At 33.9% G+C, this 14,824-nt stretch overlaps 1 protein-coding gene and 1 long non-coding RNA gene across 3 annotated transcripts; both read right to left on the reverse strand.

The window, feature by feature from the left end:
- Window positions 1-6,094: 6,094 nt before the first annotated feature.
- Window positions 6,095-7,176, reverse strand: LOC111241883. Its single transcript, XR_002668269.1, has 2 exons — window positions 6,964-7,176; window positions 6,095-6,838 (listed from the first exon to the last, which is right to left on the reverse strand). It is a non-coding gene; the product is annotated as an uncharacterized LOC111241883 (long non-coding RNA).
- Window positions 7,177-10,808: 3,632 nt separating this feature from the next.
- On the reverse strand, window positions 10,809-13,964 carry LOC106764148. 2 transcript variants are annotated; one of them, XM_022782423.1, is made up of 5 exons: window positions 13,809-13,939; window positions 12,368-12,459; window positions 11,741-11,813; window positions 11,603-11,658; window positions 10,809-11,215 (listed from the first exon to the last, which is right to left on the reverse strand). In XM_022782423.1, exons 3-5 carry the CDS (start codon window positions 11,807-11,809, stop codon window positions 11,101-11,103), a joined length of 240 nt encoding a protein of 79 aa, XP_022638144.1. In that variant the 5' UTR covers window positions 11,810-11,813; window positions 12,368-12,459; window positions 13,809-13,939; the 3' UTR covers window positions 10,809-11,100. The 2 variants fall into 2 exon arrangements, with proteins under 2 accessions (XP_022638144.1, XP_014503866.1); XM_014648380.2 differs by lacking the exon at window positions 12,368-12,459 and having other exon boundaries at window positions 13,809-13,964.
- Window positions 13,965-14,824: the final 860 nt, after the last annotated feature.

The raw sequence follows: 14,824 nt of genomic DNA on the forward strand, positions 1-14,824 counted from the left end.
AAGACGAAACAATTGAACTGAAACTAGAGAAGATATAAGAGTAGATACAGTTCTCACAGTTAACTGAACTGTAACTGTTATAAGTTCAGTTTTTAAAAACTGAACCATAAAATAGTATACTGAACTGTTAGTAAAAGTGGTTCAGTTATTTTTAGTATAATATAGTACAGTTAACTGCAGTATAGTACAAATCAGTTATTTTTGCTTAGCCCTAGTAACAAGGAATCAAATGCGTGGACTAACGCAAGGATATCTGGAACAGTACTTGCAGCATCTGGTTGATAAGGAAGAGTGAAAGACTTTCATGGACGTGTTAGCTTTCACCGTGTATGGCGTTGTTTTATTCTCCAAGATAGAAGACTTTGTGGACTATACCGCAATAAATGTTTTCGTGGCGAGAAAGATGAGGTCGGAGATTCCTATGACAGCAGTCCTTGCTGATGTTTACGGGACCATGAGTTTCTGTTACGAAAGGAAGAGGAAGAAAATCCTTTGTTGTTTGTCGACACTGTATGCTTGGATGATTGCGCGTGTGTTTAAAGGGGTAGTTAATGTCAGGTGCCCATCAGAAAATCTATCGCACTATGGACTTAAAGCAAAAGGAGGAAATGAGTGAGCCCAATTCTTTGCTGGTTTGAATGGAGGAAAATGGTGTCTTCCTTGGCTTGGGATTAAACCCTTTATCCATCATTGTGACAGCTTTCCCAATGTACCTCTCATAGGTGTCCGATATTGTATCAGTTACAACCCTATTTTGATTCAAAGGCAATTCAAGCATCTCATGAAAGAGGCACCTTCGTCGGACTATCTCACAACATTTTTCATCTACTATGAAGATGAACATTTCACTGGAGTGCTGAGGAAAGTTAGAAGTGCTTGGGAAAGTGTTGTGTGAGCAGAAAAGGATTTGAGGATTTGAATGGTGGACGGCAAACTTAGTTATCAAACATGGATCCTAGAAAGAGTAAAGGAAGTCAAACTGTCTTTCAAGCCAATCAGTGATCAATCGACTAATGAAGGACCATTGCAAAACTTATAGAGTGAAGAGGTAAAACAGTTGAAAGCGGAGATGGAAAACCTGAGAAAGAGAAATGTTAGATTGGAAAAAGAATTGCAAAGTGCGCGCAACGATTTCGTGGATATGAGGAATGACAAAGAGGAGAAGTCACAGACCTATGAAGAACTTATTAGAAGCCAGAAGGCCGAAAAGGATTATACATTCCGATTGAAGCAAAATCTTGCAACTGCAAGCAAAGAGCTAACCATGAGAGTGAAGGAGAGGAATGCGACATTGGAAGAGAGAAAACAGAGGAAACACCTCTACGAAAAGGCCAAAAGAGATAAGCGAGAAACCCTGAAGAAACTAAGAGGAGCGCAAATTCAAGTACAAGAAGTGGGGCATCAGATGAAAGAAATTGCTACGTCCTTTGAGGGTGATTTGAACCATGAGCGCTGAAAGCTAGCAGAGGCGGAAGAATGGCATCGGGCCATGTTAAAACAGATGGAGGATTATATTGAGGAGCAAGAGGAGCGATGGAGGTCGACAGAATTTGAAGAAAGGCATCAGGCCTTGGTGAAGCGAATGGAAGATCACATCGCGGAGCAAGAAATTGTTGTGAAGCATTAGAAGGAAAGTTTCTCCCAATTGGCAGCTTTGGCAAATGGAGAATTTGAAGACATCCCCAAGATGGTGTTGGACGCCGAAGTAAGTACTCACTTTTGTAGCCCGCCAGAAGAGATAGAACGTTCTATTAATCATTGTAAATGGTTGGTGGGCAAAATGAAATCCTTCATTGCTCGAGCTCGGGAGTGATGTATAAATGAGATCCTTGTATTTCGTTCCTTAGGACAATGTATTGAACTGGATTTTCTTTAAATGAAAGATGTGGGATGTTTGTTTGGTACCGACTTGTGTTAATTTCCATCAGTAATTTCCATCAATCTCTCCTCTAGACTCTTCAGCCTACTCTTAGCTCCATCGACGTTACTAATTACCCCATGTAGAGCAGCGTGTGGTATGGCCTTCGCTGAAGAGTCTTCTCCAGTAACCATGTGTGGCATTACAGTTACTCGCATCCCTTCAACTGTGTTTGTCTCGTTCATCCTTGTACTCACCATGGGAGCCGAAATTGAGACAGGTCGCTGAGTGTCAATTAACGGTACATTAACAGTTGTGGGAAAGGAGAATAAAGCATGCTCTGCTTTTGAGTACTCTCCTATGGGAGGAGTGTAGCCTAGGGGTAAACCATACATCAGAAAAGGAATTGATTGACTTACGGCATTGAACATCGGGGGATAAAAATGGGCATTCCCCCCAACTCGTGTAGACGAAGACTCTCCAGTGGTCTTTAGGGATTTAAGGGAACCCAAGATCTAGCTGACCTGGTCTTTCAACTGGCTAACATCATCATTGATGGATTCTTGTGACTCCTCCCAGCTTTCCGTGACTCTTGAATTGGCTCGAGTCCTGTAGGAATGTTGTGAACATTACTGATGGAAATTAACAGTCGATACCAAATAAACATCTCACATCTTTCATTTAAAGAAAATTTAGTTCAATACATTGAACTAAGGAACAAAATATAAGGATCTCATTTATACATCACTCCCGGGCTCGAGCAATGAAGGATTTCATTTTGCCTACCAACCATTTACAATGATTAATAGAACGTTTTATCTCTTCTGGCGCGCTACAAAAGTGAGTACGTACTTCAGCATCCAACACCATCTTGGGGATGTCTTCAATTGGTCCATTTGTCAAAGTTGCCAATTGGGAGAAACTTTCCTTCTAATGCTTCACAACAATTTCTTGCTCCGCGATGTGATCTTCCATTCACTTCACAAAGGCCTAATACCTTTCTTCAAATTTTGTCGACCTTCATCGCTCCTCTTGCTCCTCAGTATAATCCTTTATATGTTTTAACATGGCCTGATGCCCTTCTTCCACCTCTGCTAGCTTTCAACGCTCATAGTTCAAATCTACCTCAAACGACATGGTCATTTCCTTCATCTGATGTCTCACTTCTTCTACTTGAATTTGTGCTCCTCTTAGTCTCTTTAGGGCTTCTCAGTTATCTCTTTTGGCCTCTTCGTAGAGTTGTTTTCACTGTTTTCCCTCTTCCAACTCCGCACTCTTCTCCTTCACTCTCATGGCTAGCTCTTTGCTTGCGGCTACAAGATCTTGCTACAATCGAAATGTGTAATCCCTTTCGGCCTTCTGGCTTCTAATAAGTTCTTCATAGGCCCGTGACTTCTCCTCTTTGTCATTCCTCATATCTACTAAATTATTGCGCGCACTTTGTAATTCTTTTTCCAATCTAGCATTCCTCTCTCTTAGTTTTTCCATCTCCGTTTTCAACTGCTTCACTTCTTCACTCTCTAAGTCTTGCGGTGGTCCTTCACTAACCGACTGATCACTGATTGGCTTGAAAGACAGTTTGACTTCCTTTACTCTTTCTAGGATCCATGTTTGATAACTAACTTTGTCGCCCACCACTCCAATCCTCAAATCTTTTTCTGCTCGCACAACACTTTCTTAAGCACTTCTAACTTTCCTCAGCACTTCAGTGAAATGTACATCTTCATAGTAGATGAAAAATGTTGTGAGATAGTCCGACGAAGGTGCCTCTTTCATGAGATGCTTGAATTGTCTTTGAATCAAAATAGGGTTGTAACTGATACAATATCGAGCACCTATGAGAGGTACATTGCTAAAGTTGCCACAATGATGGATAGAGGGTTTAATCCCAAGCCAAGGAAGACGCCATTTTCCTTTTCCTCCATTCAAATGAGCAAAAAATTGGACTCACTCATTCCCTCCTTTGCCTTTAAGTCCTTAGTGGGACATATCTTCCGATGATGGACACCTGACATTAACTACCCCATTAAACACACGCGCAGTCATCCAAGCATACAGTGCCGACAAACAACAAAGGATTTTCTTCCCCTTCCTTTCGTGACAGAAACTCATGGTCCCATAAACAAGACTCCCGTCACAGGATTCTCTGACCTCATCTTTCTCACCACGAAGACATCTATTGCGGTATAGTCCACAAAGTCTTCTATCTTAGAAATAAAACAATGTCATACACGGTGAGAGCTAGCACGTCCATGAAAGTCTTTCACTCTTCTTTATCAGCCAAATGTTGCAAGTATTGTTCCAGATATCCTTGCCTCAGTCCACGCATTTGATTCCTCGTTACCAACCTGTCTTCCAGTTCTTTGGACTGTAATTTCATTATGGCGACGATGGTAGAGATAGAGGCATGATGCTCTAAGTGTTGATACGATGTGGTACCCTCTAGTGGTAAACCCAGGATGTGCTCAAACTCTTCTATAGTCAGCATCAACTGGAAGTCTTGATAGGTGAAGCATCTTAGCGGAGAATCATAATACTAAGCAAAGGTCGTGATAGCAGGCAACTGTACTTCTACTTCCATTAGACTCAACAAATTTTCATACTTCTTCTTGAAGGTTTCTCTCTTCATGGTCTTGAGTCTTCTACCTAAGTTTATCAACCCTATTAGATTTCCCCCATGAGTCCTTAGGTGAGGTTTCCTTCTTAAAACGGCAGGATCGGTATGTTGTGTAGTACCATATCTTGTATCAACTTCCATCTTGTATGAGATCAAGTGAATACCTGTGATCTCCCCTAAAACAGTATGTTACCAAATGATGAATGAACATGATGCATGGTAACACAACGAATTAAAAACAACATGACTAACAAAATACATGCGTGCAATGTCATTATTTTCAAAAAAGAACAAACCGTGTGAAGGGTTACAAGAATACATATTTCTCCCTTCGTGTCCTAATAAAGGTTCACTACTTCAAATTCAAAGTCAAATATATGCAATCTCACCAGGATGGTTCCCTGAACCTAAAGGTCAATGGTCACTAGAACTATGGCCCACTTCATAGCATCTTCACAACAATCGAGTAATCAACTAGGTGCGGAGACCCAAGTGAAAAGAACAAACTCTTGCTAGGGTTCTCACGATAGTCAAACAGGAAGTATGTCCCAAGTGGCACCGCTACACAACCCCTCTATTTCTAAGTTACACTTAGATCCGGGTATAGAGCCTCACTCATGATATGCATAAAGTGTGTGTGTAAAAAAAGAATGTAATGCATACCCACACCCTCACCTACAAAAAAACCATAAATATCCCAAGCAGATATAAACATGTTTTCTACCCTAGAACATGGTCTACGAAAAACAAATTTTAGGTTCGAAAGTCGGTTACGTGTAGGGAAGGTATTAGCATCCTACATCGCCTATCCTAAAGCAGTACCTTTAATTAAATGCGGAAATGTGATGTGATTTTCAAAATGTTTAATTATCCCCAAAAATGACGCTATAAAGAAACAAAAGATATTTTTTTTAATTTTTGAGAAATGGTTGAGAAAATTTGTTTGAAAAAGATTTGGATTTTTGAGAAGTAAATCTGACAAGGACTAGCTCTGTTCCTACATATCTTCACTTTGGATAGAGAATCAAGGATCACGTAGTTCTGGCTGAAAAATTGTTTGTTCAAAAATGGATTATTTTAGTTTTTGATGATTTTATTATTTTTGGTATTTTTGGCATGATTAAGAAAAAGAAAGTAATGAATATTAAGCCGACACGAACAGTCACACGAGTATTCAACATTTAAAACATTATTTTTGTTAGTTTTTTTATTATTTTTAAAAGAGAAAACATTTTTAACACAAGACTCGAACGATCACACATGTGTTTAACCTTTAAAACATATTTTTTTATTTTTCTTTAAAAGGAAGAAAAAAGATTTTTAACACAAGACGACGACAGCGATCACACATGTGTTTAACCTTTAAAATATATTTTTGTATTTTTTATTTTGTAATTTTCATATGTTTTTCATGTGTTATTATATATATTCCTAAAATTGTAAACATTTAAAATGAAACAAACTCAAAAGAATAAAAGAAAAATAGAATAAAATAAAATAAATAGAGAGTGAAAAATAAAACTAAAAATAAAATAAAGAAAAAAAAAGGCAAATGAAAGACATAAAAAGAGATTAAAAAAATTAAAAAGAAAAGCACAAAATGTTAATGGAGAGGTGAAAACAAAAAAAATAACGACTATGTAGAGAGAAAAAAAGAGTACCAAAGCTGCTATGGGCTCGAGGCCCAACTAAGAAAAAAAAAAAGGAAATACAGAGTGCCAGGATGGGAAACAGAGGTGGAAAGGGGAAAGGGACTCGAGGTCCAAACTGAGTAAAAGGGAATGGGGTGCGTGAAGGGTGTGCAAAGGAGAATAGGGTTTTTTATTTTAAAAAGAAAAAAACAATGGAGCCCAACAACCTGGTCCAAGACTCCTAAGCAGAAAATTAGGGGTTCTGCTCCCCCGTCTCATTCTGTCATTTCACTCTCAAATGAGACGAAAGTGTCTTCCCCGAGAAACCCCAGAGAGGACTCACTTCCGCCACTCACGCACACTGCCGCCGTCGACGAAGCCGACGACCACAATCCGCGAGCCAAGGCCGCGCTGGCGTCGCTGATCACCGTCAAGGTCGTTGGTGGCGACCGTTCCGATCTCTCCCTCCTTCTCTTCTTCGCGCGCGAGGTTGTTCGTGAACGACAACGGCCGCCGCTTGAGCGAATCCGGCCGCCGGTCGCCGCGTCAAGGTCATCTTCTCCTTTCTGCGTTAGAGGGTAAAAACCCCTATTCCTGTGACACGCCCTCACCGTCACCGATGAAGCCAGCCGCCACTGACACCTTCACGCCCACGGCTGCTCAACCCAAATAGAAGGTTGATGATAATAATGGGGTGTATGAGGGATATCAGCTCACAGAGGGCACTGGTTTCTAATTGTTTATGTTGTTGGAACGAGTGAATAAGAAACCATATATTCAATATAATAGCAGAAAAGCTATCTAACATTTATAATAACATTTATAACTTGTGAGCGATGAAGCGAAGGAGAACTTACTTTCCTCTTGTAAGTGCAAGGAGAGTGGCAATGAAAATGGATTCTGGAGGTGAATAATCGTCAAGTTCCCTCTAGGGCGTAGGGCGTGGTAATGAGATCTCCCCTCACTCACTGTCCCTGCTGGGTTGTAATGAACCGAATCTCTGCTTTTTTTTTTCTGTCTTTTCCCCTTTTTTATGCTTCAATTGGAGACACCCTTTTCCCCATCTTTGGGCTTTTGTTTTTTTCTTTTCTTTCCTTTTTGTTATTTTCAAAGAAGGTCAGCAAAACGCACTTACGTATATATTATTTAAGAAAATATCCTTTTTTGAATTTGCTACATAAGAAACAAATAAAAGGGAAACGTTAAAATAAATAAAAAATAACAAAGAGGAGAAAAAAAATAAAATAAAAACAAACAAATAGTAAAACTGAAGAACATTTTCTTTTTATTTTCCTAAAATTAAAATTTATATGAAATTTGCCTTTTGTTGTTTTATTTTATTTTATTTTAATTTTTCTTTTTAATTATTTTATTTAATTATTTGGACAAAATTGAGTATTGAGAGAGGTATAGAGATATGACACTTGAAAATGATTTCAAGATAAGTGTCAATGGTTGGATTGTCACTTGATTTGCTCAAGATAAGATTCCCTAAGCTACTTATATAACCTTTAAGATGAATTAAGTGGAAAGTTTTAAGGGATGAGGGACTTGGAATGCGTAGCGTCCCAAGTGTATATTGGTCCTAAATCTCTTAAATATTTCATTCCTAAAGGGTTTATAAGATTCCTAACAAGTCTAGAATTCAAAAGCTATAAACTTTGTATGTTTATTTGCACTACAAGCAACAAAAGGAGAAAGACATTGCTTGCACTTTAAAAAAAGAGTTTATAAGCTTTTCTACAACAAAAAAAAGATATAGAAACTAGAATAGGCAAAAATACACGCCTAAGAAACCTATGCTATTTCTTTTTTATGCTTGTGGTCACTTTAAAACTCTTCATTGTTACCCCCATCTATGATCATATCAAAAGGGGTCAAGTTGAGTTACAGTAGGTCTTTCTAAGCTTTCTCAATGTTTGAAGGGTCCTAGGTGTCTTTAGAAGTTGGGGAAGAAGTGTCCAAAGTCTGGTTTTTTAGTTTTGAGCTACTGTGCCAGGCCTCCGGTGCTTGGGCACTACCTTTCTGTCTCGTGGGCGTTGGGCACCAGCGTTGAGGGCCAGGCAAACAGAGGCTAAGGTGTTGAGCACCAGCTTTTGGTGCCTAAGCGCCACTTGGGTACTTTTGTGTTTGCCTTTTAATTGATTTATGATGCACTGTTGGACATGTTTAAATGTTTTCCAATTATTTGTTTGGTTGTTTAATGCATTGTTAAGTATGATTAAAGGTTAGTAACATTAATGTGCAATGTGAAAGTTAAAGAGGTATATGCTTGGTTTCAAAGTTGTGAATTGAGTTCCAAGGTGGAATTCTTTGTGTAGTTTCAAAATGTAGTTAGTCTGAATGCATGAACCTCAGTCTCGGGAGTTATCCTGACACTCCAATGATCATTCATTCTCATATAGAGATGATGTGTATACGTGGTGAGAGTAGCAAGAGATCTTAGTCTTAGGTGCTTCCAATATGATCCAAGGTATGGAATAGACTAACCTTTTGAGTGTGATAGGGTGAAACTCATTGGCAATAGCTTTGCAAAGTAGTAGAAGCCACACAAGTGCACAACTTGTCATAGCTTGACATTCCTTCTATGTTCGGACAGTCTATTCATATTAGTGTCATGCATAATGTGTTTGTTGTATGTAAAGTGTTTGGATGAGTTTCTATGTATCATACTTTAATTGTAAACTACTTTACCCTTTTTCATGTGCTTAAGATTGTATGTTGTTGTGTTCGTTTCTTTGTTATGATCATCATGTGAGTGTGAACAGAAGAAAATGAAATTTCCCTAAAATTGGTACTTAATGGAAGAAATGATGCTATTTAATTTTTTTAACTTAATTTTGTAAGTAGTTTTGATTAACCCAATTGTATATAAAGTTTAATTGTATAATTGTTTTGAATGACATTAAATTCTAATTTGTTAACAATTGATTTATCTTATTAAAACTATAATAACTATTATATAATTAAATACTAATGTTAGAAAAATACATCACTGTTTGAAACAAAGAGGTTTAATAATCATAATATTAATAAAAGAGGTAAGGAATAAATGAGTGTAAACACATTATGTTCCATACTCCTTTATACAAGATATGCACGAATCCATGTTTTAACAAGTTATTTAGGAAATAGATAGAATGATGAGTGGATAATGAACAACAAGAATTAAAAAAAAAAAAAAAAAAAAAAAAAAAAAAAAAAAAAAANAGTTATTTAGGAAATAGATAGAATGATGAGTGGATAATGAACAACAAGAATTAAAAAAAAAAAAAAAAAAAAAAAAAAAAAAAAAAAAAAAAAAAAAAAAAAAAAAAAGAGAAAACAAAAATTGACAAGAAAGTTGTCCCTGCTTTATCTAATCCAACAATTTTATTTTTTGAAATATTTTTTAAAATAAAATTATGATAATGTTTCATGTTTTAAAATAAACCATAATTTAGATATATGATAATTAATTTTAATAATATTATCTGACGAAATTGATATAGGATAAAACATCAACAAAATAAAGAAAAAATTGATTTCAAACTAGGTTTTGGATAAGATCATGTAAATGTAAAATCGTTGAAATTTTGGGGTTCGGAAAGAACTTGTTACTCTGAATGTACCCATTTGGCACCTGTTCCATTGTACATATCTACTCACTGAAATTAAAACTGAAAAAAATAAATGCACAAATTATTAGAAACCAATTTGATTGGTAATTTAGAGATTTATCCAATGCAGTTAACAAATTGAACACACACACAAAAAAAAAATTATCACAAAAAAAAAAGTGCTAAAATAACGAAAGGTTCTATTATTAGTCAGATCCAATTTGATAGCTGAATAACATTCATAATATAGATTTTTTTTTAAACAGCATGTTATAAAAACTATTGATAATATATTATTCACAACAATTACTTGAATATTATTATTTTATATTTATTTATAATATTATTGAGGTTAATTGTGTAGCATATCAAGTTGAGTTGTTCGGCTGTTAATAAAATGAAATGTTATAATTATTTTTTTTTATTTTTTAATATAGTACTTTTGAAAAATGTTACTTTATTGTAAAATGAATGTGTTTAAAACTAAAAATATTTTAATTTTTTTACAATGATATAATTATTTAATAATAAAAATTGAAATGTATGTATATATGTATTTATTTAAATGTACCAGAAATTTTGTTTCCAAATAATTTAAATTGAAATTTATAATTAATATTAAAATATGAGTCCACCCACGGATTTATTAACCATCATTATAAGTATTTTTAACATAATTAACTCCTGGAAAATTCACATTTAAAAACCAAGCAAAGTTTGATTTAGAAAAATAGAAAACTAATTATCTTTAAGATAAACACAAACCTGTCTATTTATTAAAAAAATAAGAAAGCAAACCGATCCATTACAACAGTATGTAAAATATTTGAAGCCGAAATGAAAATATTTTTTAAAATCATTAAATTTTGCATTAAGATTGAAATAAAATTATGTGCATTAGTAATAGTACAAAATGACAAACTACTGTAATAAGTTTGTTGACTTTTACAATAATATCTAGGAAATGAAAGTAGCACCAAGAATGATTTATTTATATTAGAAATCATACCAAGAGTTAATTGTTATTAAATTACTGTGTAAAAGTGTTTTAGACTGGTAAATGAACAATACATCCGAATAAATAAGTCAATCTACACATGATGAGACCTCTGGCAATCCATGATTCTGTATGCACTATAGCAGCAAATTTCTAAATTTTAGGGAACAATTTTTATCTGTGCCACCAACTATCATCCAGGAATTGGAAGTAAATAGAAGTACATTACTGGAGTTACTGAGCATATTATGTAATAAACCCATTAAATATCATCTACAAAAATTCAAAACTGAATGTGAACACTTTTCCAACGTGAAAGAAACAAATACAATTACATTTAGACGGTAGAAGTTATATAGTACACTTCAACAGCCAAACATTCAATAGATAATGTGATGTCACAACTTCATTTCTTGGCCAAATTGTTCAATAGTTTTTGTAGCTAGCGTCAGGACATCTACAAAAGCACTAAATGATGCCCGAAGAAATCTGGCTTCTGTTGCCTCAAAGTGCCTGAACAAATTCAGCATGCCCTTTAAGCTAAATTAACTAATGAAAGTAGTAAATGAATCCTTTTAGGTAAAAGAGACCAACATTAACGATTTACATATTGCTGATGATATTTTAAAATTGTAGTTATGTCAAAATGTCTTCATGAGAAAATAGCAATTAACCCAAACATGATGCAGATAGATAGGTATCTACAGCTAACATTTCATGCACAAAATTAATTGCAATATAAACATCACTTGAGTTACCAAAACTACGTATTTTATATATAATTCACTCTTAATAACATAATAACACTAATTGCCTTTAACCAGCAAATGAAGTCTACTAAACTGACCATAAACTCATTTACAAAAGCATTCAACTATTGATGCTGAAGAGGATACTCACACTGACAGCTTTCCATCTGACACTGTCATGCCTCGTTTTACTTTATCAGGTTGCAACTGCAAAAGGTGCATAACTATATAAAAATTAGTTGAACATAATTGGTAAAACATTGGATAGATCATGTCTCCAGACAATTACCTCTTTATCAACGGCTAAGGCAGCATAAACAATGTAAGCGTGCTCTTCAGATCCAAAATCCACTTCCATGTCACTGTAATTGTCATTCCGTTAATGACTCGTTTGTAAGTATTTCAGTACACAAGGAAACCTCAGAATTTTCAAAGCAAGTTTTTCTCGTACAGTGAATCTTTTATGTTCAAGAAATTTACACAATTAATGTGCATAGATTCACTAGATCAAGTGATTCTTAAAAACAACAAATTTTATCATAAATAATTAACTGGTTAGTTCATAAACTTGATATTTTGATTGGATTTGACTTACTAAGTTCGAGAAATTTATACACAATTAATGTACATATATTCACTAGACCAGATGATTCTTAAAAACAGAACATTTTACAATAAATACTTAACTTATTAGATGATAAACTTGAGATTTTGATTCTATCTGGCTTACTAAGTTCTGGCCTAAACAGGACTTGGACCAACTATTTGATTCAGGCAGTGCAAAGCATAAGGAAGCATTATGACTTGGGTAATTCACCCCAAAAGGCAAGCAAAGGAAATAAGTAACGGAAACTTCTTATGCTGACTAGATAGATTGGTTCGGAAGGTAATATATACGGATGAGTGCCTCACATGCCTGATTAACTAAAATCAATTTGCTGACAGTAGTTTTCTCTCAGAAGCCTAGTGCTCTGGTTGCCTTATGTTAGAATTTCGACTCAGTGCCCTCTGAAATTGAATAAAACTCACTGGTTATTGTTCCTGGTCATTTCCACAGTCCTAAATAAAATTTCATTAGTAGCCCAAGAACTAGGAGGATAAACAATGAAGTTAAATGCAACAGCTACGAAAATAGAAACTACGAAATGCCAATCACCTGAACAATTAAAAAAGAATTCAATTATTATATTATAATCTAAAATGTCCAGGCATGACTGCACAAAAACTCAAAAGTTTTAAGTCTAATATTAACAAACCTTTTGTCAACAATGAATTAAATTTTTGTCAATATGCTAGTTGAGAATTTAAAGTTTTGCGGGGCAGGAACGCTTTCCAATTTTTAAATATTTTATTTTCCTAATATTATGAATCAGCCATAAATTTCTCCTCTAAAAACCTATCCAAATAACTTGGTTTCATCATGCACTCATACTTTTACAGTTAGAATGCAAGAGGAATTTCAAGTGTTTTTTCCTACATAGCTCCTTGTTACTACAATCTTCTCCTAGGTCCTCTCCAACTTTTATCTTCTTACTAAATCAATAATATAATTCCTATTAATCAATATATGTCCTCAAGCAAAAACATGCAATAAAACACGATATAACAGTTAATCCATACACGTCATCTAGACTAAATTTCTTTTATGCAGGAAATATATTATATTTGGGCAGCAATATAACGTCTGATCTGGGAACCATTGCCAACATGCGATACATCAAAGTTTCTAATTTCACATCCTCTAAATGAACTTGTCACCTAAGAAGATAAACACTGCAAACACAATTCTATAATTTCAATTCAAAACTCTATTCTATTACTATAGCGTCTAAATACCCTGCTGGCGGAAATAGAGGTATACATATAAACTAAGTTATCCTATCACTTGATCAGATCAAGCTTTTCAGCCATATGTTTGCAATGGCATAGCGTCAAAGCATTAAAAAAAAGGTTTTCTAAGAAGTAAGAAAGAAAAAAAAAATACTTTCATAAACTAAAACTAACGTTTACATAAGCTATATGGTTGAAGATCTCTCGTATCAATAATTTAAAAAGTCGGTTTTTAACTTCTGCAAAAGCTACTTTTAACTTTAATTTATTTTTTTCATTTTGTCTTCTCTTGTAAGTGTTCCTCCTACATAGCTCTTGTATTTTCTAAACTGAAGAGGGATTATTCTAAATATCATCAATAGGAACCCAAATTCAAAATTTTAACAAACATGATGAATAAGAAACACAATTCAGCTCTGAATTCTGAACACACATGAAGAAAAATAACGAAAAAGTTGAAGAGAAGGAATATGAAATAATGGTGGCTAATTAAAAAATTGGTAGAAAAAGTTTGGATAGAGAGAAACCAGGAGAATTCCCATTGCGGTTGGTCATGTGGTGTGGTGGAAGCCATGTGCGAAACTTCAAAGCGAGGAGTGGCACTGACGGCAGAGGAAGCTGAAACAGAGCGGTGCAGGGAGGGAAACAATGAAATAGGGTTTCTTTACAAAGGAGGGAAAAGAAAAAGGAATCTTTTTTCCTAAAATAAACCCAAATAAAAATATAAACCTAACTAACACTTTCAAAAATTTATTTCCTCAAGTAGACCCAGTCACTTCAGATACATAATATATTTTTCATAATATAAAAAGAACATGTAAAAAATTATAAAACTATTTTTAATATTTGAAAATGTTTTAAATTTATGGATGAGGATGATATTAAAAATATTTATATATTAAATATAATTAATAATAATATTTTATAAATATTTTTAAATTATTAAAACAAAATTAAAGTTCTAAATAATAATTATAAATATTGATTTAAATTGTTTAGTTTATTAAAAATGTGTTAAAGTATAATGAATAATAATAATTAATATTTACTTAAACATTATCTAATATTATTAACAATATAATTTATATTACCTTTTAAAAAATCATTACTTTAATAATTTATATAGACTATTAAGTTTATTAGTAATAAATAAATTCGTATTCATAGTTAAATTAAATTTTAACTGATATTCACATACATTTAAATCACTAAAATTAATTATTATGATTAAAAATGTAAGTACAATTTAAATTAATAATAATTATAAAGTTTTAAATATTTAGGTGATAGAAAAATAATAAAATAAATATAAAAAGTATATATATAATATCCTAATTATATTACAATGATATAAAATAGAGCTTTTCAAAAGATAATATATACAAAGAAACTAAAAACTAGAATCTTACTTTACACTAGCACCTACTTAATATATATTTTTCTTATCTACTCACATTATTAAAGTGATCATAACAAATAAGAAAAATAAAAGCAGATATACAAACAAAGATAAAAGAGTAAGTTAATTTTAGGGAAGAAACAT

Source organism: Vigna radiata, chromosome 6, assembly GCF_000741045.1.
Source record: "Vigna radiata var. radiata cultivar VC1973A chromosome 6, Vradiata_ver6, whole genome shotgun sequence".
NCBI classification, from domain to species: domain Eukaryota; kingdom Viridiplantae; phylum Streptophyta; class Magnoliopsida; order Fabales; family Fabaceae; genus Vigna; species Vigna radiata.